This window comes from Myripristis murdjan, chromosome 7 (assembly GCF_902150065.1).
Source record: "Myripristis murdjan chromosome 7, fMyrMur1.1, whole genome shotgun sequence".
Lineage (NCBI taxonomy): Eukaryota > Metazoa > Chordata > Actinopteri > Holocentriformes > Holocentridae > Myripristis > Myripristis murdjan.
In genome coordinates this window covers 31838248-31859967 of record NC_043986.1, presented here as the reverse complement: position 1 = coordinate 31859967, position 21720 = coordinate 31838248, and the positions used below count along the sequence as shown (strand labels likewise).

Genomic DNA, 21720 nt, shown 5'->3' with positions numbered 1-21720 from the left:
AACTGAACAGAGTTGTCTGAAATGTACCATAATTTAAAACCCAGGGCCACAATGAAATATCTGTATTTGTGTGTGTGTGTGTGTGTGTGTGTGCGCTACCCTATAGTATACTATACTATACTATTTTTATTTCTTTTTTGAAACAAATGCCATGTATACAATGGCCATTGTTTTTCTCTGAATATTAGGAAGGGTGGTGACTGCACAATGACTCCCCCTAGTGTTCAGAAGTTGATAAAATGAAATGAAAAAAAAATGAAAAATAAAATGAAAACTACAGCCACAATCCTTCTAATAAGAATATAAACTGAATACTTCATTCAGAACAAGAAATGAAACTAGAAGGCTTGTAGTCTGCAAAAGGAAACAGAAAACAGTATGAATAGCAAAAAAAGTTATTAAAATATGCAAAACACACAACTGCAATGTTGTATGAGTTAGGTATCTGAGAGAGAGAGAGAGAAACTGGGAGGGGGGGGGGGTCTTTGAAGACATGAGACATGAAAACGGTACAGTTTGACTGGTTGCAGGAGGGCTGTAACTCATGTCCACGTGCAGGACGAGTCTCCAGAGAGCTGATGTGCCAGTCTTCTTCTTCCCGTCTCCTGCTGAGGGCTTTTATCGTTTCCCCACAGAGATCAAGCAGGTTGGTCGACCAGGTGCATTCATAAAGGTACATTTCCATTTCCTGTCTCGTTCTCTTTCTGTAACATGAATGAATGAACATTATGAAATACATGAAATGAAATAAATCTCTGGAAAATCTTTGCTCAGGTTATATTGTGTTGGTTGATTTTGACCTTATTTTTATTTATTCAAATTGGTTGCTTTTCTTAAGCCCTATAACTAGTAAACATTTTGTCAACAAATATAACTGAATAGCTTATATTTTGTTAATTATTAGTTATTTTGACATTTTCATTTAGTCAAATTCGTTTCTTTTCTTAAGCCTTAAAAACCTTGTGTCAGCACTGGGATATTTTATCAGTGTATGCCGGCTACCGCATAGCAGACCGCTTGCCTGTAAGGTTACAGCCCTAAACACACACACACACACACATACAATTCACCACTCCCGATATGTTGTAGACTAGCTGTTGACTATGTGTGTATCTGTCTTCAGGGGTGGACACAGGGTATGTGGGGGACATGTCCCCTCTGTCCCCTGCACTTTAGTCCACCTACAAACTGAGTCCAGTTACTAAATAGTTCACACACTGTCCCGCCTCATCCCCACTGCAATGTCTTTGTCTCTTTTTGCTGTTAAATGCTTGTGAAAGACATCCAAACATATCTTTCACAAGCATTTAACCCTTTGAAACCTGAAGAAATCCACATGATGTCTTTCAAAAACATGTGGCAAAAGACCACAAGCAAATGGCCAAGAAATGACCTGAAAATGAGCAAGAAATGACTTCAGAAGTTACAAGAAAATGACTAGAAATGCACCTCAAGAACTCAATATATTAAACAAGCGAACCTATCCTGGAAAATGTGAAAACAACAACAACAACACATATACAAAAACTGTTTAAAATTATTATGAATCAAAATTTCAAATTCAGTCATGAGAAAAAAAATAACAAAATGACCACAAGCAGACATTTATCCAAAATCCCTCCCAAAACCTCAAACTAAAAAGAAATAAAGGCATGCATGGATATCAATAAAGTGCAATGACCAATTTTGGGGGCAGTTTATGGTAATGTAATGTAATTATTATAATTATAAATATAGTTTTCTGGACTTATTTTTCTTTGCTACTTTTACGGTCATTTGTTTGGTCATTTTCTGCTCATTTAGTTTTCACTGGAAGTTTTCTTGCTATGTATTTTCAATTGTCTGGATAATTTTGCATTAATTTTATGGTGATTTCCAATATTTTAATTTGAAATACATCATGTTTTGAAAGAAATCATGTTGGGTTTATATATAGGGGAGACCGGGTTTGGTTGTCACACTGCTTATTACAGCCACACTAGAGGGCGCTGTGACATGACGCTGATATGAAGGAGTTAGCCTGACTTCCTGTTCTTTTTGTACTGGTCATTTTGTGGAACACACAGAAAACATTCAGGTCAGGAGATATTTTGTCATTTTTATGGGTCAGAGTAATTTTTCATGTTGGTGTTGTTTTTGTATTAAAAGCTTGTAGGTTGTTAGTCATTTAAAAATCGAACACTTATTAAAAAGTCAAAGGTAATTGCTTTTGTTTTGAGTCAACTTTTAGCTAGCAAGCTTAAGCCATGTGTTAGCTAGCTTAACATGTTTGTCAGGATGTCAGCTGGGGATGGTTGTCACATGTTTTTTTTTTTTTTTTTTTTTTTTTTTTAAACTTCTTGTGGTAGTTTTAATGGGGTTAAATGAGTTCAGAAGGATAGTTGTCATGGCAAATGTTATAGTTAATAATGTTCAGTGTTGGGCACATTACTGAAAAAGTAATCAGTTATAGTTACTAGTTACTTCTACTAAAAAGTAACTGAGTTAGTATCTGAGTTACATCATTGTCAAAGTAATTAATTACCAGGAAAAGTAACTATTACGTTACTTTTTTTTAAAAAAAATGTTCAAATATGTCAAGTTACTTAGTTATAGCCTAGTAACGGCGCGTTTTATTGTCAGCAACGGTAACGGCGTTGTAACGGGGGAAACAGTAATTTTTTTGATTACTCGTTATTGATAAAAGTATCGCCGTTAGTAACGCTGTTTATTTAGAACGCCGTTATTCCCATCACTGATAATGTCTCGTGTGATTTTGATTTTACACACACAAGATTCAATAAAGGTTAGTTTTTTCAGCACTGTAAATTGTTTCATTTTACTTTTCATTTCAGAGGATTATTCAAACAGTCACCTGGTCCCAATTTGTGTTTTAAATACAAGGGGTATTGATGAGCACGATTATACAGGCAGGATTTTTTGTTTTTAAACTTATTTGGTGATTCTGTTTTAAAAAACTAAGAGAGGCCAGTTCCGTCCACAGACCTTGAAGAGTACCTGGCCGACCAAGGCAGTGGTCATATTTCCACTTCGACTTTGTTGGAAAATGATTTGTTGCAATGTCAAATGTGGCTAAACTGTGCTAAATGAGCCAAGCATTGAAAATCCCTGGTATGGTCCTTTAAAGAGCCTCTAGAAAGAGATTTTTTGGTCTGTTTCCATGGAGATCTTTGAGTGTCCCATGGTCTGAATCCTGTTTCAGAGACTTTCCAACTTGAGAAGAGTTCAAGTCTTCCTCACTCTTCCTCTTTCTGTCTCAGCTTCTAATGAGGCAGCTTATAGATGCCGCCATAGAAATTCATGCCAAGGGAGTTTTTCACCGCGACCTGAAACCACGAAACATTCTTGTGGAAACAGGGTCGTATCTCCCACGTGTCCGGCTCATTGATTTCGGCTGTGGCGCCAGCTTCCATAAAGGATCCTATGGCGAGGACCAAGGTAGCAGCTTCTCTTCCTTTTCACTCTTTGGCCTGTCTCTGACATGGTTTGTTCTAAAGGTTAGCCGCTACCTGCTGCTGCCTGATGTCTCTCCCTTCATCTCTCCACCTCTCTGTCGGTGTGTATTCCAGGAACCTTCTTCTACACTCCACCTGAGTGGTTCAGGTGGAGCTGCTACAGTGCAGGTCCCACCACAGTGTGGCAGCTGGGGGTGGTGCTCCATGAGATGCTGGTCTCACAGCCCCCGTTTGACACCGAAAGTGAAATTGTCCACAGCCGCCCTGACAGCATTGATGAGGTGTCCCAGGGTAAGACACATGCTCTCTCTCTCTCCCTCTCTCTCTCTCTCTCTCTCTCTCTCTCACACACACACACACACTCACAGCCAGTTTGTCTCTCTGTCCAGAGTGCCAGGACTTTTTGAGCCAGTGTCTGGCCAAGTCCCCTGAGTGCCGTCCCACCCTGGAGCAGCTGAGGCTCCACCTCTGGCTGCGTTGATGCAGCCCTGCACTCCTGCACAGAGACAACTGTCCAGCAGACAGAGGGAGAGGAGCACCTTCTCACTTCCTTTAAAGCCATGTGGAAATGTCATCAAACATTTGCCTGAATATGTTCTTGACCTCAATAGAAATCTTTCTTTTACCACTCGGAGTATGATCAGTGCTTGATCATCCATTATTAGCTGTAGCTGTCTCTGATTGATAAACATGGTCAAAAATCCATCTGAAGGGACCTGAGTACAGACTCTGAGCACAGGAAATGGCTGAATATTTTGGCAGAATGTGGAAAATATGTAAAGGAAGCAAGAGGGAAGTTTACTCAATGTAATATTACACATATATTTTACCATACTCCAACAAGACTTTATCCCCCTGACTCCTACTTTGTGTCTGTGAGGGGACAGATCTCAAATGCCAAATATATCAAAAGGTGTGTTTTCTGTCTCTATGGTTGGTTTGATCACAGCTTACAGAATTATTTGACATTGAACGATAGCTAAATCTTGAGAGACCGGGTAAATGTAATGATTGAGACTGCACCCTCCAAATCTAAGCTTAACCGGTTAAAAGACAACGAGGAAGATGGCACTGGCTCTTGGGATCTTTTTTGGACTCACATAAACACTGATGGTTAAATGTCAACAATCAGTACGAACCCTCAGTAAATGTGAAACACTCCATCTTTGACTGAATTTCTTGCTTTCATGAGTATAACTTCTTATTCATTGTATATTTTACTTTTCCTTTGGTTTTGCCATGTCTTATGATGTCAGGACCGTGAAGAGGTCAGGAGCTTTGTTGATGCAATGTATCACTAGCCTCCCTGTTATTATTCTTTTTGAAAAACATCAATAAAAATTTAAATGTAAAAAAAAAAAATCCCTCTGAAATAGCACATTAAGACACGTTGAGGAACACCACAGAGAAAGTCATGCTTTGATTTAGTATGACCGGGGCAGCAGTGTTCATTATTAACCAAAGACAATTTCTTTCTTGTGTAAATTTACATGTCACAAGCTTTTTTGAGTAGAAAATGTTCTGAAAAATGTAAACATATCAAACTATGCTACAGATATTATAAATGTCTGGTGTACACATCATTGATGTGTTATGAAAAAAAATGAAATCCACAAAGTAAGAGGAAGAACAAAACGTTCATTTTATTACAACAGCATAAAAATAACATTGGTCTAACATGGAGACACTTCATCTCTCATATCTGAACATGTGAATCAACCAAAACATACAAGCTGGTAAAAAGGTTTTCTCTATTAAACGCCAATGTGACCTAACCACATTTAACCAACAGTGGGTTGAAAATGTCATGAAGACAGTCTCTCTGGTAAGATGCCATGTCATCAAGATATCCGGGAAGCCTCCACTGAACATCCAAATTCAGCCTGAGAAGATGCAGCTGAGCTTCCCTCCCTCCGGCTGGATCTCACAAATATGTGAACTTGTGGACCAAAACTGGATGACCTGCCTGCACCACACCTGACAGTGAAGACGCTGAACATTGGTGCTGAATTTAATCCCAATGAGTTCGGTTCAGTTAGGTCAGAGAAGTCAATCAGTCTTTTGAGATTGGTTGTGGCCTTGTCGTGGGACCATCAAGCTGTAAAGTCCAGTCAGCGCTGTGAGGGGGAAGAGCTTGTGTGGCTCTAGAAGTCCTGTCGGATGTTTTCCTTGTTCTCGTCCCCCTGCTGCTGTCTGAGCTGGCCCACTTCGTTCTCCAGCTGGACGATGGCCCGCTCGATCTCATAGTTCTTACTGACGAGAGACACCCAGCTGTGGAGAGAAGGCACACACATCGTCAGTCTTCTATTTCATAGTCCTTACAGAGCAGACACACCAAGCTGTTCCAATATGAGACTAAGCCTTCAGACAACAAGGCCGGAGTGGCAAATGGATACTTAGCTGCCTCATTACTTTATGTGGATGAGTAGACAGACAGACCAAAGAAAAGATGGCTACCAGACAAACCGAACCATTTCTTGTCAGGGGTCTAATCTGTTTGAGTGTACTAGATGTATCCTATTCTTTGCTGCTGCAAGAGCTCAGTTTTCCCATCAGGGATCAGTTCAGTTCGACTGCTCTCTCTTGTATTTATTTCAATTCTTGCGTTCATGTTAGACCAACTTCATAAAAAATATATATATATTTATACTGATAGTGTATTCCAGAATGTCTGCAATTTCCATCCAGTTATGTCTAAGCCATTTTACGACCTTTTAAAACAGACACTACGAATGAAACTTACAAATTTGATCAGAGATAGAATAGAAAGGATAGTCCTCCCAGAATATGACTCTGCATTATTGAGTTCTTTTCAAAATCAAATTATCAAATTTATTCGTTTTTTTCCAAGGACCTGCAGGTTCCCTGTACGGTGATGTTGGTGTGTAATCAGCCATGAAAACATACTTTGACTCCAGCTCTCGGAGTTTGGCTCCTCCTGCCAACTGATCGTTCTTTCGCTGCCAGTTTAAGTCCTGAATTTGCTTCCTACGTGGAGAAAGAAATGTTAAATTAGAAAACTGAGCGCTGCGGGATGGTTAGATAAGACTTATTGTTAAACGAGTGATTTCATACCTGAATTTTTGAAGTTCCTTTTGAGCCATCTCAATCATGAAAGCCAAGTTGCTGAAGGAAGAAAACAGAGCAACACGTCAGCAGTTCTGTGAGGTATAACAGGGCCATTCAAATGTACAAGTAATTTTCTATAAAAGTAAGTATGACAGTTTGACTGTGAGAACGGTTTTGCTGTCACGTACTCATTGTAGACTTTCCATGCGTTGGTGCCATACTGCGACATGAGCTCCAGGTTCTCAATGCGAACCGCCTGGTGTTCCAGCTGGGCCATGGAGTTGTTCACACACTCCTGCCATGCTGTGATGTCATTCTTCTGTCCTGATGATGGGGCGGGAAGCTCATATCTCCAAGAGGCGGGAGGGAAGTCAATGAAAATTCATGTTAGCCACATTTAGAGCCTCATGGGAAAGTTTTTAAATTGCTCTGGGCCATTCTGACGCCACACTGAGCAAGCTCTATAAAAGTAAAAAGATGCTTGTCTTATTGGCTTAAATTCTAAAGTGTGGCTGCAACACAGGAGAGCATGCCACCCCCACTAACTGAGAAGACAAATTACTTCTATTTTGGTGTGGGGTACTGACAGCAGCAGGACAACTTGTCCACACACAGGAAGTGATGAAATGATGGTTAAGAGAAAACTACACTATCTCACCAGTGACAGTGAGTGAGCTGCTCACACTAATGACAACTGAACCTCTTCACCATTTTCTACCATTTTTTTGGCATTTGTCAAAAATGTATTGAATTTCTGGTACACATTCACCAATCGTCTCCTCTTTATGATACACGATTATAATATATGCTAACAAACTTGGTGTTGATGGGCATGTCATGGGAGCCGTCTCCCTATTCTACAAAATAGAAATTTTAAACTTTTTAATGCTTGCAATAGTTCACTGGCAATATTTTTTTGTATGTATCATAAAAACAAATCCAGTATCTGCCTAAAATAAGGAAATATGCATTAAATCCACAGCTCTTAAGCAAAATAGTTGGTGTTACTACTATTACACCACTATTCACCAGGCTTCTGCACTGGATGTGCTTTACCTCTTCATGCTGAGGAGTTCCAGGGGTTGTCGAGCTGCCAGCCTCTCAAATTCATTTCTCATGATTTCCGTCTAAAGAGTGACAAAATGAAATGAGTGAAACAGCGTCAACCCAAACTATCACTGCAATTTTGTTTCAAACTCCAGATGCAGATGTGCAGCCTGAAGATGAGCTCAAACTAAAGATGTAAAAACTCTGTCACCTCAAAAGCAGAGAAATCAGGTGTGGGCAAATAGCTCAGGTAGTTCTTGGTGGGTCGGTATCTTCTGGTCTCCTCCTCCACCAAAGCTGCAGCCTGGGGGAGAAAGGAAAACCTAAATACACTATATGGACAAAAGCATTGGCCCACACCTCTTAATCACTGAATTCAGGTGTTTCATTTAGTCCCATTGCCACAGGGGTATAAAGTCCAGCAGCTAGCCATGCAGTCTGCCTTTACAAACATTTGTGAAAGAACGTCTGGTTCTAAAGAGCTCACTGAGTTCCAGCCTGGTTCTGTAATAGTGATGTAATAGAATGCCACCACTGCCACAAGTCAGCTGGTGAAGTTTCTTCCCTCCTAGATATTCCACCATCAGCTGGAAGTGGGATTATTGCAGAGTGGAAGCGTTAAGGAACCACAGCAACTCAGCCACCAGGGGGCAGCACCACGTAAAGTTACAGAGCTGGGTTGCCGAGCACTGAGGAGCATAGTGCGTAAAAGTGGCCGACACTCTGACTCAGTAACTGCAGAAACTGAGCGCCGGGAGCTTCATGGCATGGGTTTCCATGGTCGAGCAGCCGCACACAAGCCTCACATCACCAAGCACAACGCCAAGCGTCAGATGAACGACATAAAGCACGCTGCCGCCGGACTCTGGAGTGGTGGAAATGTGACCAATCACGCTTCTCTATGTGGCGGTCTGATGGACGAGTCTGGGTTTGGTGATGCCAGGAGAACGTTCCCTGCCTGACTGCATTGTGCCGATGGTAAAGTTTGCTGGAGGAGGGATAACGATATGGGCTGGTTTTTCTGGGCTCGGCCTCGGCCCCTCAGTTCCACTGAAGGGAAATCTTAAGGCTTCATCTCACCGAGACATTTTGGACAATTCTCTGCTTCCAGCTTTGTGGGACCAGTTTGGGGAAGGCCCTTTTCTGTTCTAGCATGACTGAGCCCCAGTGCACAAAGCAGCTCCATAAAGGCGTGGCTGGCTGAGTTTGGTGTGGAAGAACTTGACCAGCCCACACAGAGCCCTGACCTCAACCCCATCCAACACCTTTGGGATCAACTAGAACAGAGACTGAGAGCCAGGCCACCACGTTTGTCTGGCTCCTCTGGATGAATGGGCAAAAGAGCTGTTGTAGCTGCAAAGGGGGGCCAACTCCACATTAATGCCTATGGATTCAGAATGGGAGGTCCGAAAAGCTCCTGGAGGTGGAATGTGTTTGAGGTCCAGTAACTTTGTTCATTTAGTGTGAGTCTTATGCACAGGTAGATTATGCAGGTTGAGGGAAAGTGGACACACACACACGCAGAAACCAGCAACACACAATAATTTGTTACAAATTCACTTCTGAAGTGCACTGAAGGTCACAGATTGATTATATATAATGCATATATATAGTGCATCCAAGGGTTCAACATATCTTTAAAACCACAGACACAAAAAATCTTGCCAAGCACCCCTGTGTTACCAACCTGTTTGTTATTCCTGGATCAGGATGCACTGTTCAAGACATCAGCACTGCAGTTTCTAAAATGATGTAGTTTTGTATATGCCTGGCCAGCAACTAGCCTAATGCTGTATGTGTGACATCTCAAGGAAAATGAATCAGGTGAACTGGACTTAGTTATATGTCTAAAGAGACATTACGCCCCTTATCCAAGCGGCTTCATCAGTTCATGCTGTTCACTAGGCTAGACTGGTCAGTCTATAACCAAGTCCAGTTCACCTGATTCAGTTTCCTTGAGATGCCTATGACCTGGAACAATGACAATATTCACAAACAATACCTGTAACAGTTTCTAGATAAAACTACTGCAGAATTATTTTCCATGATACACTTTTTTTTTTTTTTTTTTTTTTTTGTCATTTATAAAGCTATTCTGTCACATATGTTATTTTTATTTATATCAGCATTGCACGTGGATAGTTTTTCGATTACACTTCTAATGCACTTTTGAATGTGAGCATAACAACAACAACAACAATAAACTTTCTCTGAGTTTATTTATTTGAGAAAGTTACGACGTTATTCTACGTGACTGTACCTATCTGGCATGGTTAGCTAGCTGTTGTTAGCTAGCTAGCTACCAGTGAAACAGACCCAGCTTTTTACTCACCGCCTCTCTGACACCTGCTGCATCGTAACCCTGGTCAAAGTATGGCAGAGCATCCACGAACACTTCACCTGCTACTGAAGCCGTACCGGCCATGTTTATCGCTGTTTTTAGTGCTGTTTGTTTGAACTGTTGCTCTCTCTCTGTCCACTTTCCAGCCACTCGGAATTAAACAACGTGTCTTCCGCTCGGAAACTTCTTCTTCTGTCCTTCCTTTCTGTGGTACACTGAACACAGAGCAAGCCGCCGCCGCCACCTGCTGGTCATTATCGAGTTTGTACCATTTTGCTCTATTTGTGTTTTGTGTTTTCCTGCTTTAGTCACGAATTAAAATATAGAAAACGAAAATAATATAACACCCGTTTGTCCTGTGAACGTCTACAGTTAATGTGTGGTCGCATCATTGTCTGCTGTGTGTTTTTTTTTTTTTTTAATTAATTAGTTAAAATAACGTAAACCGAGACTGTTAGAGTTAACTATAAGACTCAAATAAAACTAAACTAAAAACTAAAACTATGTGTGAAAACTCATATTAGTTAACTGAAATAAAAATAAAAGGTAAACGATAACTAACTGAAACAATATTGTGCACTTTCAAAATACTTAAAATAAAATAAAAATGTACAGAAAAGGTCGTTTTAGTCTTTGTCAGTTTGGAAACTAACCAAACTAAACTGAACAGAGAAGAAAATTAAAAAACAAAATAAAAATAAAAATAAAAACAAATGAAAATGAACCAGAATAAGTCTGATGTAAGCTTGAGAACTAAACCACAGAAACTTAAGTTATTTTTTCTCATAAGTGCCAAATAAATAAATAAATTAATTAATTTAATTTAATTTAAAGGGACAATTCATTCATTTTTTAAATTTTGCACGTCAGACAGATAAAAACATAAGACAAAAGTGAAAACAAGTTCAAAACAAGTTAGGGCATTAAAATTCAAATTAAAAGTTGCACAACATCAGATAAGAATGAATGCATTGGGAAATAAAGGACACAAGTTAAAAATAAATTTAGCTGTGAAATCTGAGGTTAAAAGAAAACCAGTGATGAAATCAAATTCAATTTAGGCCTTTGGAGAAGATTAATAAAAGTAATATGTGTGATGCCTTGGGACTGATCCATGATTCACTGTAACTGATGGTAAATTCAGTCAAATTTACAGAGAAATTGGAAATTTTAGGAATCATATCATGAAACCAGACGTGCAGGGAGATATATTGAATTTGTACAAACAATGATAAATATTTTGCATAAAGAGTTACAGTAGGATTGGTGGAAAAGATCATTATTTAACACACCCCATTGTGCTGTTTTTACAATGGGGTGTAAAAGAATTGATTCACTGTGATCCATTTTTATTTGTTGCATAAACAGTATGTTCAATGTTCACTCTGTTCAAAATGATTAAATGAGAAGTTAAAAAGAGAAGTTAAGGAAATGAACCACATCAGGAAGATAATTAGCCTGGAGTGACCGATGCCATTTCAAGACTGGACAAGTTTATTTTTTGTCTTATCTGCCACTGTGTTTTCATGCATTTGCTTTATGACTGTAAAGTTTTCCATTTGCTCAGTGGGTTGACACCTGTTGCCCACCTGTGTGTGCTCTGTTTTGTCTATGCAGTGTTGATCAGCATAGCAGAACAGATGCACTGGTCAAGGCAGCATGTCCACTGTGTTGAGACTGTGATCAGGTGCAGCCTTCAGTCTGTCCACAGGGGGGAGCCAGACAGTGCAGCTCCACAAGTCATTACTTTGCGCTGACAGCAGAGATCAGGTTGAATCAGGCAGGATGAGAAGGAGAGGAGAGAGAGGAGAGGCTGTCCTGTACAGCCTACTGCTGCTCACACTGGAGAGCTGTGTGTGTGTGTGTGTGTGTGTGTGTGTGTGTGTGTGTGTGTGTGTGTGTGTGTGTGTGTGTGTGTGTGTGTGTGTGTGAGGGCCCCTGCTGCCTCTGGGCTGGGCCCCCTGCCTGCAGCTCCCTCAGGCCACACAGCTCTCTGCTCACTCCCAGGTGACACTGCCGCTGCTGCTGCTGCTGCTGCACATGGACAGGACTGGACACACAGGTGACAGCAGACTGCCTCATCAGATGACAAGACACAATCTGTCTGTCTGTCTATCTACCTGTCTGTCTATTTGTCTATAGACACACAACCGTGTCTACATCAATGGAGCTGAGGTGGAGCAAGTGAGCAGTTTCAAGTTCCTGGGAATCAGCATAACAGAGAACCTAACATGGACTTCACATATCTCTGCCCTGGTTAAAAAAGCTCAGAAACCGCTGCATTTCTTAAGTAAACTTAAGAAAGCAAAATTCCCACGCCAAGTTCTTGTCAGCTTCTACAAAGGAACGATTGAAAGCATCCTGACTGGAAACATCACAAACTGGCATGGGATGTGCACGGCCCAGGACAGGAAGACTCTGCAACGAGTGATTAAAACTGCCCAAAACATCATTGGAACCCATCTACCAAGCCTCAGTGATATCGGGGAGGTGAGTTGCCTGCGCAGAGCCAAAAGGATCCTAAAAGACAACACCCACCCCAGCCACAGCCTGTTCACCCTGCTGCCGTCAGGCAAAAGATACAGAAGTATCTGCTGCCGTACCACAAGACTACAGAGCAGCTTCTTCCCACAGGCTGTGAGACTACTAAATGCACCATCTGCACTCCTCCGTGTTTAATAATTTTATTTTTTTTATACAATCAATTAATCAGTCAAGAGGGAACCACATTTTAATTTCATTATACAACCTGTTGTATAATGACCAATAAACTTCCTTGTATCCTTGTATTTCCTTCATGAATACAAAGAATTGAGTTTTTTGTTTGTAAACTTGCATTTGTGACTGTGGAATTTGGCAAGACGTACTATTAAATTAATAAGAAACATGCATTATCTTTGCCACTTTAAACATAGAAACCAAATCTAATGTTTCTATAGAAAAGAGTAACATCTGAGAAAATGTTGTTAACATTAAACGTATTAATCTATGCAGATTTCCAAGATTGTTCCAATTCCTTCATGAATACAAAGAACTTTTTTCGTAAATTTGCATTATCACAAGGGTTATAAATAATGCCCGAAAAACACATCTTCTCTCGGCTACGTCATGACGTCATTGCACGTTTTCTTGTTTCGACGAGTTACGCACGACGTGCAGCGGTTCAAAGAGGAAGGAAGATGGCGGATAACAAAGGCGAGGAGGATATGGAACCGTCTGCTAGCTCGGACACGGTGCCTTCAGAGCAGGACAGCGGGAACCCAGAAACGAAAGCCGAGAGTGCGGTAATAGTCATAGAACCGAATGCGAAGGAGGGCGAGGACCCGGAGGCCCGGGATAATGCTCCGCAGGCACCGACACCCACAAGCGACGGAGGGGACGCTAGCAGCGGCGGGGCTGCTGGAGCGGGAGGGGAAGCTGACGGCGGCTCCGGCAGCACCGTTAGTCCAGCTGGGAACAGTAACACCAACTCAGAACCGGCGGCCACCGAGTCCCCGGCTGCCGGAGATGCTCCTGCCGGCGGACTTACCACTGAAATGTCCCCCCCTCCTGCCGTTCCAGCGGCTACGCCGGTTTCCACCCCCATCAATTTATTGGATACGTGCGCGGTGTGTAAACAAAGTCTCCAGAGCCGTGACTGTGAACCAAAACTTCTGCCTTGCCTGCACTCTTTTTGCTTAAAATGTATCCCCCAACCCGACAGACAGATAAGCGTACAGGTGCCTGGACCTCACGGGCAGACAGACACACACATAGGTGAGTTGCATTTACGGAGATGGACCCAAGTTAACCCTCCTGTTACCTCAGAGTTACTAACAGTTCAATCAAGTGGGTTCAGTTGATGTGTCAGGTACTTTATGTGTCTTGCTGATTACTTAAATAGCTCTTTGAATAAAACATAACCTTCCCCACTCAGCCCACCTTCTCCATCAAAGTTGTCGTGGGAATCATGTTTCTCCTCCCAAATGTCACATTAACTATCAGTGGATCTCACACTACAACAGGTATAGCTAAGTTTGGTGAGGGCCCACAAGCAGAGGGAAGTTTTTTTTTTTATTATTATAAATGGCGTGATATAGTTCCTCAGTTTCAACCAAAACAGCTAAAACCAATGTGTGGATTGGGAAATTAGGAAAAGTCATGAAATATGAAGCAAAAAAAAATGCCAAAAAATGATTATGATAATCACATATTTGGAGATGGTAAACATTGACCCCAAAGATAATAGGAGGGTTAAGATGAGTATCACTGATCCCTGAGAAAGGAGGGGGTAAGCATGTGCTGGAGTTTTACAATATGAGAAAATACCTAAACCTTTCCAGTGACATGGGTGCCTAATCATAACAATCAGACATTTCTGACAGTGGAAGACAGTGGCTCCTCATATCATCACACTGCAGTGGCCTGAGTAATGTGAGCAAAGCATTTGATCACCCAGCTAACTACTGTAACCAATAGCTCCTTGGCCAACAGTCCCAAGGCAGCTGTGATGCTGTCCTTCGCATGAACTGGACAAACTATCAACAAACCTGTAGAACTGGAAGGACATGTCATTAGACAACTAATGCCGGCGTCATGGCTTCCACTCCTATTTTTGGCACACGTCCAGTCCACCAAGCAACCACTTTTTAATAAATCAACTTTCAGAACTGTTTTTCCTCTGTATTCGTCTACAAACATACACCGTGATTGGCAATTAGGTAAGATTAGATTTACCTTGATTGATTGATAGTCAAATGACACAGCAGTGGTAGCAGTAGTTGATAAGGACTAAAATAAAACACTGATATTTTGCTGGAAGGTGCTGTTTGCTGGTGGATCTTCTATATGCTTACAGTACAAGAAAATATAACCAATTTGTAACAGTAATAAATTATGCACTGCACTGACAGTAAGCAAGGCATCATTAATTGCCAGATTTTAGAATGGATTTTGGGTTATGCCTGTCTTCCATCTGAGAGAAGAGCACATATGGATGCTTAATTTGGCATCCAAAATGAGTCCTGGGCAATCAGCTTTCTGACTGTGTCTAACCACATGAAAGTGCAAGTGTAAACACACTAAACAAGCATTTGAAATCAGATCAAACCATTTGATGCAGATTTAAAATGCTTGTTGAATGCCTTTGGGTAAACACAACTGGATATTGATGTAGCCCGGGAAACGTAACGAGAGGGGGAAAAAAAAAATTTTGAGGCCAAGACTGACAAAGTCACAGCCACAAAACATAACTCACTCCCTCAATTTATTTCACTCCTTTCCACATTTTAGTTAACTTGTGGCTATAAGATATAACTTGTTCCCTCATTTTAATTAACTTGTTCTCAGATTTTACGGAAACTGCATTAGAAACTGGTACTGAGGAAGAGGTGATGTCAGCAGTGTAAAAAAAAAAAAAAAAAAACTCAACTTTTATTTCTAGTCAGCTAAAGCTCATGTTTAGATCCTAATGACATGATACAGCTATCAAAATGTCACAGTGAGATATTTCTCTTTTTTTACGCTATACTGGATCATAAATAACAGCCACTATGAGTGGAATTTGTTTCTGAGATTATTATGGACTGAAGAGCCGTTAGTAAAAATGAAATTAGTTAGGCTTACGCCTATCTTAAGTACCAGCTTAAGTTAGGTTGTCACTAATAAAAGCAAAAGTGTCAGTAAAAGCCAAAGTAGGGAGTAGTAAGTATTAAATTACAGCTGCTATCTACAAAGTAGAAAGTCGTTAACTTACCTTAATGATTAGTAACCTATAGAAAAATGACCAGTGTGCAACAAAATAAACACCAGAGGCTATGTTTTTGAGGCATTTCTTCTTTATTTGATAATGACAGTAGAGTAAGACAGGAAAGGCAGGGGAGAGAGACAGAATCACATGCAGTAAATGGCCAGGATTCAAAGCTGCTGCAGTAAAGACTTAGCCCTGATATGAGGTTACCAGTACCTGTTACCACCACCAACAACATCACCAGGAGTCTTCACTGTATACAATTAAGGCTAAACTTTAAATTCAGTTACTACGTTATTGGACTGTATCATTAGATCAACATTTGTGATCACAAAGCCTCTCTCCCAAAGTTAGAATCCCTGAATCATACCTCAGGCTTTAATGCCATTAGTTGACACTTTCTAGAGCGAATCTATTGATATGCTTGAACCTATCTTCAGGGCTCATTCACTGTTTGAGTCTTTACAGTAATTTGATCTTATTTTGTCCCCCTAAAGCAGAAAGTGTAGGCCCAGTTGCATTCACATAAAATTGATCTTGGCAGTATAAACAAAACGTTATTTGAAAGTCAACAAAATAAAATTTTGAATGTTTCAAGATGGTGTCTGAGATTAGTCTTAAACCAAGTTTTAACAATGAGAGACTAATTACTTCACTGGACATTTGACTGACCAGTTTTTAGACCACAGTAACAGTGTTTAACCTGCGATTGAGCAGTCAGCTCAGGATGAGCCATCCTACAGGACCCGCCACCTAGCTTAAAATAATTTGATTAGCTTTGGTCTCTGTGGAGAGTTTTAGTATCACGTGGTCTAAATGCTGTTTTGAAGAATCACATTAGTATTGGTTTCGGGAGAGGTTCAATATCACATGGTCTAAATTGTCTTTCACAGGCCTGGCCACCAGCACAAAGAATTATTTCTGGGGGGTGGGAAACTAGAAAAGATGGGCATGATGGGATGATTTGGGACATGAGATTATTTTTCTGTTGAACATTTGAAGATGATATGATTAAGATGATTCAACGTGATCCTTTCTGCAAGTTAAGGAATGATGAAATCAACAGGAGGATGAATTTTCATTTTGCGTGTTTTCCAGATGAGGGATCACTGCTTCACAGAGGTGTTTTTAGGGGTCTTCATCTGCTCCATCTTGGTTAATATAATAATATACCACACAAGACTTGGCTAAGTCTGAACTCTACTTTCCTACTTTCCTCACTTTATGCAAGCTCTAAAGTCTGAAAGAATTTAGTAATTATTGACCATTTTCACCTTGAGAGTCGTATTCTATGATGTTGTTAGTACTTGGGTTGCATCATTGAACAACATTGCTTAACATAAAGGATTATGAATTAGTTTTGCCTGCCAGGTTCAAAACATTTAGCTGGGCTATTTATTGATAGTATTAACGAGACCTGTACTTTAGTCAATACAAAGAAAAGCTGGCCTATAATAAATAACCAGAATTTGTAGTAATTACCAGAGCTGCCATGTGATGGATGATCAGTTCAAGCGGGTCATTTCTGATGTAATGTAAATGGAATGGGAATGAAATGTAAAAAGGCCTGGGCTTCACTGCTCTCCACTAGGACTGGCTTATCATTTTCTAACTGTTTCTCTAGGTGTTGAAATTGTAGCTGAATTGTCACTATTTACCTGTCAGCAATGTCTGCTGGCAGTGACATGTAATATAATGTAGCTTACTAATACCAAAATCCGGACATTCCAGTCAGGTAGGTGTGACACCTCTATATGCGACACATAAGATAAAATGAGCACACATAACACTGGCTGCTTCATAACATACATGGGACTAAGGATGTTTTTTCCTCCCACAATGAGAGATTTAGTACTTTGAAAGCAATTTGTTATCTATTTAACTAGGCATAATATAAATGATTTGCCATTATACAATGTAATCTGAATAAATCGATGTGGCAGTGTTCCTTCAAGCCAAACTGATGATTTGTTGTATCACTGTTTAGAATTCAGCACAGCACATTATTGTGGTGACAGCAGTGTCACCTCAATAAATTCAGTGGTTCCCCCAGGATTTTTTAGGCGGTGGGGTCCCAGTTGAAGCTGTGATGGCAACTCTGCTCTGAAGCCCTTAACAGGTGTAACTATGTTCAGTATGGTCTAAGTTAATATTTGTCTAAGCAGTGGTCTGATTTGGTTAAACTTTGTGTTGGGGTCAAATCAGGTTAATATGGTCTTACTCCTATCCTTATTATCTCTTAGCAGTGGGAGTATTATTGATGAATGTAGGGCAGCAGTCCCCTAATCCTGTTTAAAATATGATTTTGATAATGTGTGTGTTGTGTTGTGTTGTGTAGGGGGGGTGGGGTGCATATACAGAGGTGTAGCTGAGCATGGACTGCTGCAGTTCAAAGTGACAGCTGTGTGTGTGTTTGGGAGGTGGGGGCTGCATGGGTTCTTCAGCAAAATCTCAGTCCAGCTGCTCTCACAGCCAATCACTCTGGGCCCCATGCAGCTGGAGCTTACGCAAACCGGCTGTGTGCTGCTCAAGCCAGTCTAGTCTGGCTCAAACCGGCTTATACCGGTTTTCACTGCAGCCAGCTGGTGAGGGGGAGTTTATGGGTTTATGAGGTGGAGGAGGGGTGATTTATTATGCTGTCTCAATTTAAAACATTTATGTGCAGTTTAATCTTGTGCATAATATTAAGACTAAAAAAAAGATGTAGTCGCAAAGTTTTATAATGCTCTGAGCTTATTATTCTTTGGCGTGTATGAATATAGCAGTAATTCAGTTTTACCAAGTAATTCCATTAACTAGGCCAACTAAAGTGATTTAGTGAAACAGTCGCCGTTATTTGGCCATGTGATTTAATATTATAATCAAAATGCCAAGGATGATGTGATTGAATTTTCAGGAGAAGAGCGCTAAATCAATTAGCTGCCATGAATAGACATTTGGTTGTCCCACAGTGCCAAGAATTTTTAATAACAACAGGAATTTTCATAAAGGAAATTATGGAAATTAGCTGAAAGTCTCCTGAAGGCCCCCTATTAATCCTCTTTTACTTGAAGTAGGACTATTCTTAGCCAAGACTTAAGGAGGCCTCGTAAGCAGCCAGGTAGAAGCTTACATGTGGACTTGGGAGCATAGAGACTCCACATATGGACTTGTGTCCAGGTCTTTGAAACGATACTCCTTCCCAGACATATCATTAATGATATTTATATCCCATTGTGTGACCTTTTGACTTCATGTGACCCGTATTCTCTTTCTGCCATGTCTTTCCTCTGTCTGCAGTAAATGTTATGCGCTGTTCAGTATGCCACCAGGACTACAAACAGAGTGACATTATTGACAACTACTTTGTCAAAGACACCACAGAAGCCACCAGCACGTCCGATGAAAAAGCTGCACAGGTAATTCACAACTTTTGACCTTGTGGCTTGATGCTGTGCCATTTTGGATTTCCTATGCTGTGAGGAGGTGTATCAGCAAAGACCAGGAAGGCTTGCATTTGTTTCCCTAATAGTGCAAAGCTAGTATTCTGTGGGGTTCTATGCTGTGATTTGTGATCTGTTACGGGATGATGACCAGAACAAGTGCAAGTTAATTTATTCACTTGATCAAATTATGCACTGTTCATTGTATAACAATTTCAGTCAAAAGATAAAACCGGTTGTCGAGAATTCGGTGGGTACTCCTCTAGTTGTGTCCAAAGTTCTTGTAGGTGCTCATTGGTTTTGTCTCCTCAAGGTGTGCACAAGCTGTGAGGACAATGCAGGAACCATTGGGTTTTGTGTGGAGTGTGGGGAGTGGCTGTGTAAGACCTGTGTGGAGGCCCACCAGAGGGTCAAAATCACGAAGGACCACAAGATCCGCACAAAAGAGGATGCCAACGCCACCACTGGTAAGTATGCTGCCATGCAAACACATCCTGGACCTTGGTGCTGGATGAACGACAAAAAGGTTTGCTGAAGCTGAACATACAAAAATCTCAGCAAGATAAACCCTACTAAAGCACAGCAAACATGGTCCTACTGATGGACTGTTGCCATGGTGACAGAGCTGCAGAGTCTGATTACTCTAGATGGTACCTCTAGCTGGGATATAGATATGCAGGAGCTCTGACTGGAGTTTTCTGAGGCTTTGTCTTTGTTTTTGTCTTGATCTATCTCTATTATTTTGTCTTTAAACTTTTTCTTTTTTCTTTCTTTCTTTCCTTCCGCCCTTCCTTCCTTCCTTCAGACTTGGGGTCCGATGACAATTTGAGATTTTTCTTGCTGTTTGTCTTGGAAATCTCTCTCTGTTCTTATCTTGTGAACATCAGTGATGTCTCCATGTTTTCCTCTGTGTGTCTATAGAGTCTGTTGGTGCGTCCGGGCAGAGGCCTGTATTCTGTCCCATCCACAAGCAGGAGCCTCTGAAGCTTTTCTGTGAGACCTGTGACACTCTAACCTGCAGGGACTGCCAGCTGCTGGAGCACAAAGAGCACAGGTAGCCCAGCAAAATGCTTTCACTTCATTACTAACAGAGCCTTCTTCTCTAGCCTTTTTTTTTTTTTTTTAAACCAGTGTTTGATTTTCTAACCAGTAACAGTATTTCTTGAGCATTAGCTTATTTTATGCCAGTATTCATTGTCTTTAGAGTTGACTGTTTTAAAATGTGGAAAGGTGAAAACAACAACAAACTTGAGTGGTTTCCCTAGATTTTTTGTTGTTGTTGAGGTTGCAAGAGCATTTAGACCAGGGATAGGCAATCATGTGCTAAACAAGGCCAAGAGTATGCAGCTTTTTGTTCCAGTTACTGACTACGTTTACATGCACACCATATTCCAGTTCGGGTGAATATTCCGGTTCGGGTAACTGCGCTGCGGCAACTGGCATATTCCGTTTACATGTTACTTGGCATGTTCCTGTGTTTTGGCGTATTCCACTCTCTTACGCAATGCGACACTAAGCCACGGGGGGCAGCACCACGCGTATACGCGTCTGATCTGACGGAAATACAGAAGAAGAAGAAGTAGCAGAAGAAGAAGCTCGCGCTATTTCAATGTTTTCTCCCATCGATATACTCCATGATATTAAAATCTTTCATTAGCTGAAGGCAGACTGCAGTCTCCTCCTCACTCCAAAAATGCTGACTCTTGCTGCTTTTCGCCATGCTGTTCGCCAGGTTGTTCTCCCTGCTTGCAGTAACCATAGCAACAAAGACGCCCCAGGATTCATTGTGAGTCGAGCATGCGCAGACGCGACTGAATATTCCAGTTTGGGGCATTTTCCGACTAAGGTGTTTACATGCCACAGTATTCCGGTTGGAACAGGCATATGCCAGGGGTCTTATTCGGAATTCTCTCCAACCGGAATATGACCTTAATCGGGTTCGGTGCGTGTTTACATGACACGTGCGCAACCGGAATATTGAGGAAATTCCGAATAATACAGGAATATGTTGTGCATGTAAATGTACTCACTGTTCTTCCCCCTTCTTTAGACCCATTTGAATGGGGGAGGGGGTCTTCATGGGGAAATAAAAGGTTAACCACAGATGCCAAACAGACATGCTATACATGAACTGGAAGTTGAGAACCTGGAGACTGATTTGATATGCTGCTCAGTACTCTCAGAACAGCTCAGGTTATTAGAATCGTAAATATGTAATAAACACTGTTTTGGTTAGGCACTTATTCATATATTTAGAGTGTACATTTGTTTGGACATTATAATAGGAGCATGTGATGGCCATTACCATTTTCAAATATGTGTCATAAGTTGTTAGAGCAATTTTTGGGTCAATGCCATAAGTTACAGAGATGAAAATGGTAAAGGTTAAAAACGGTCAAGAAATCACTCCAAAAAACTCATTGAGACACCATGATCCTGAGAACACCGTAGAAAAATTCATACTTGGATTGGGTATCAAAAATGTTTGATGTTTCTAGGAACTGCATTTTCAGAGATTGGATGGTGAGCACATCTGTTCTGGAGATTGCTCAGAAACTCCTCTTCATTGTCAGTATACCTGGAAAACCAGGCATCCTCTGATTGCCCTCAGTCTCTAGTTTGTGGCTGTAAAGGTTCATGATGCTGTGATTATCCTAG

The 21720-nt window shown here is 40.9% G+C and overlaps 3 protein-coding genes across 5 annotated transcripts in view; 2 read left to right on the top strand and 1 right to left on the bottom strand.

Annotated features, from left to right (window-relative positions):
- Positions 1 to 544: 544 nt before the first annotated feature.
- Positions 545 to 4770, top strand: LOC115361466 (serine/threonine-protein kinase pim-2-like). Its single transcript, XM_030054837.1, has 4 exons — positions 545 to 646; positions 3261 to 3438; positions 3570 to 3746; positions 3845 to 4770. The coding sequence occupies exons 1-4, from the start codon at positions 545 to 547 to the stop codon at positions 3934 to 3936; spliced, it is 549 nt and encodes a 182-aa protein (XP_029910697.1). The 3' UTR covers positions 3937 to 4770.
- Positions 4771 to 5073: 303 nt separating this feature from the next.
- bcas2 (BCAS2 pre-mRNA processing factor) lies at positions 5074 to 10109 on the bottom strand. Its single transcript, XM_030056735.1, has 7 exons — positions 9904 to 10109; positions 7783 to 7875; positions 7581 to 7651; positions 6713 to 6874; positions 6531 to 6581; positions 6363 to 6443; positions 5074 to 5726 (listed from the first exon to the last, which is right to left on the bottom strand). The coding sequence occupies exons 1-7, from the start codon at positions 9994 to 9996 to the stop codon at positions 5600 to 5602; spliced, it is 678 nt and encodes a 225-aa protein (XP_029912595.1). The 5' UTR covers positions 9997 to 10109; the 3' UTR covers positions 5074 to 5599.
- A 2951-nt stretch (positions 10110 to 13060) lies between these two features.
- Positions 13061 to 21720, top strand: part of trim33 (tripartite motif containing 33) — a 39542-nt gene continuing 30882 nt past the window's right edge. For all 3 annotated transcript variants that reach the window (XM_030055147.1, XM_030055148.1, XM_030055146.1), the window contains exons 1-4: positions 13061 to 13668; positions 18920 to 19038; positions 19376 to 19529; positions 19984 to 20116. In XM_030055147.1, the coding sequence (XP_029911007.1) occupies positions 13092 to 13668; positions 18920 to 19038; positions 19376 to 19529; positions 19984 to 20116 (983 nt within the window). In that variant the 5' untranslated portion in view covers positions 13061 to 13091. The remainder of the gene's footprint in view (positions 13669 to 18919; positions 19039 to 19375; positions 19530 to 19983; positions 20117 to 21720) is intronic.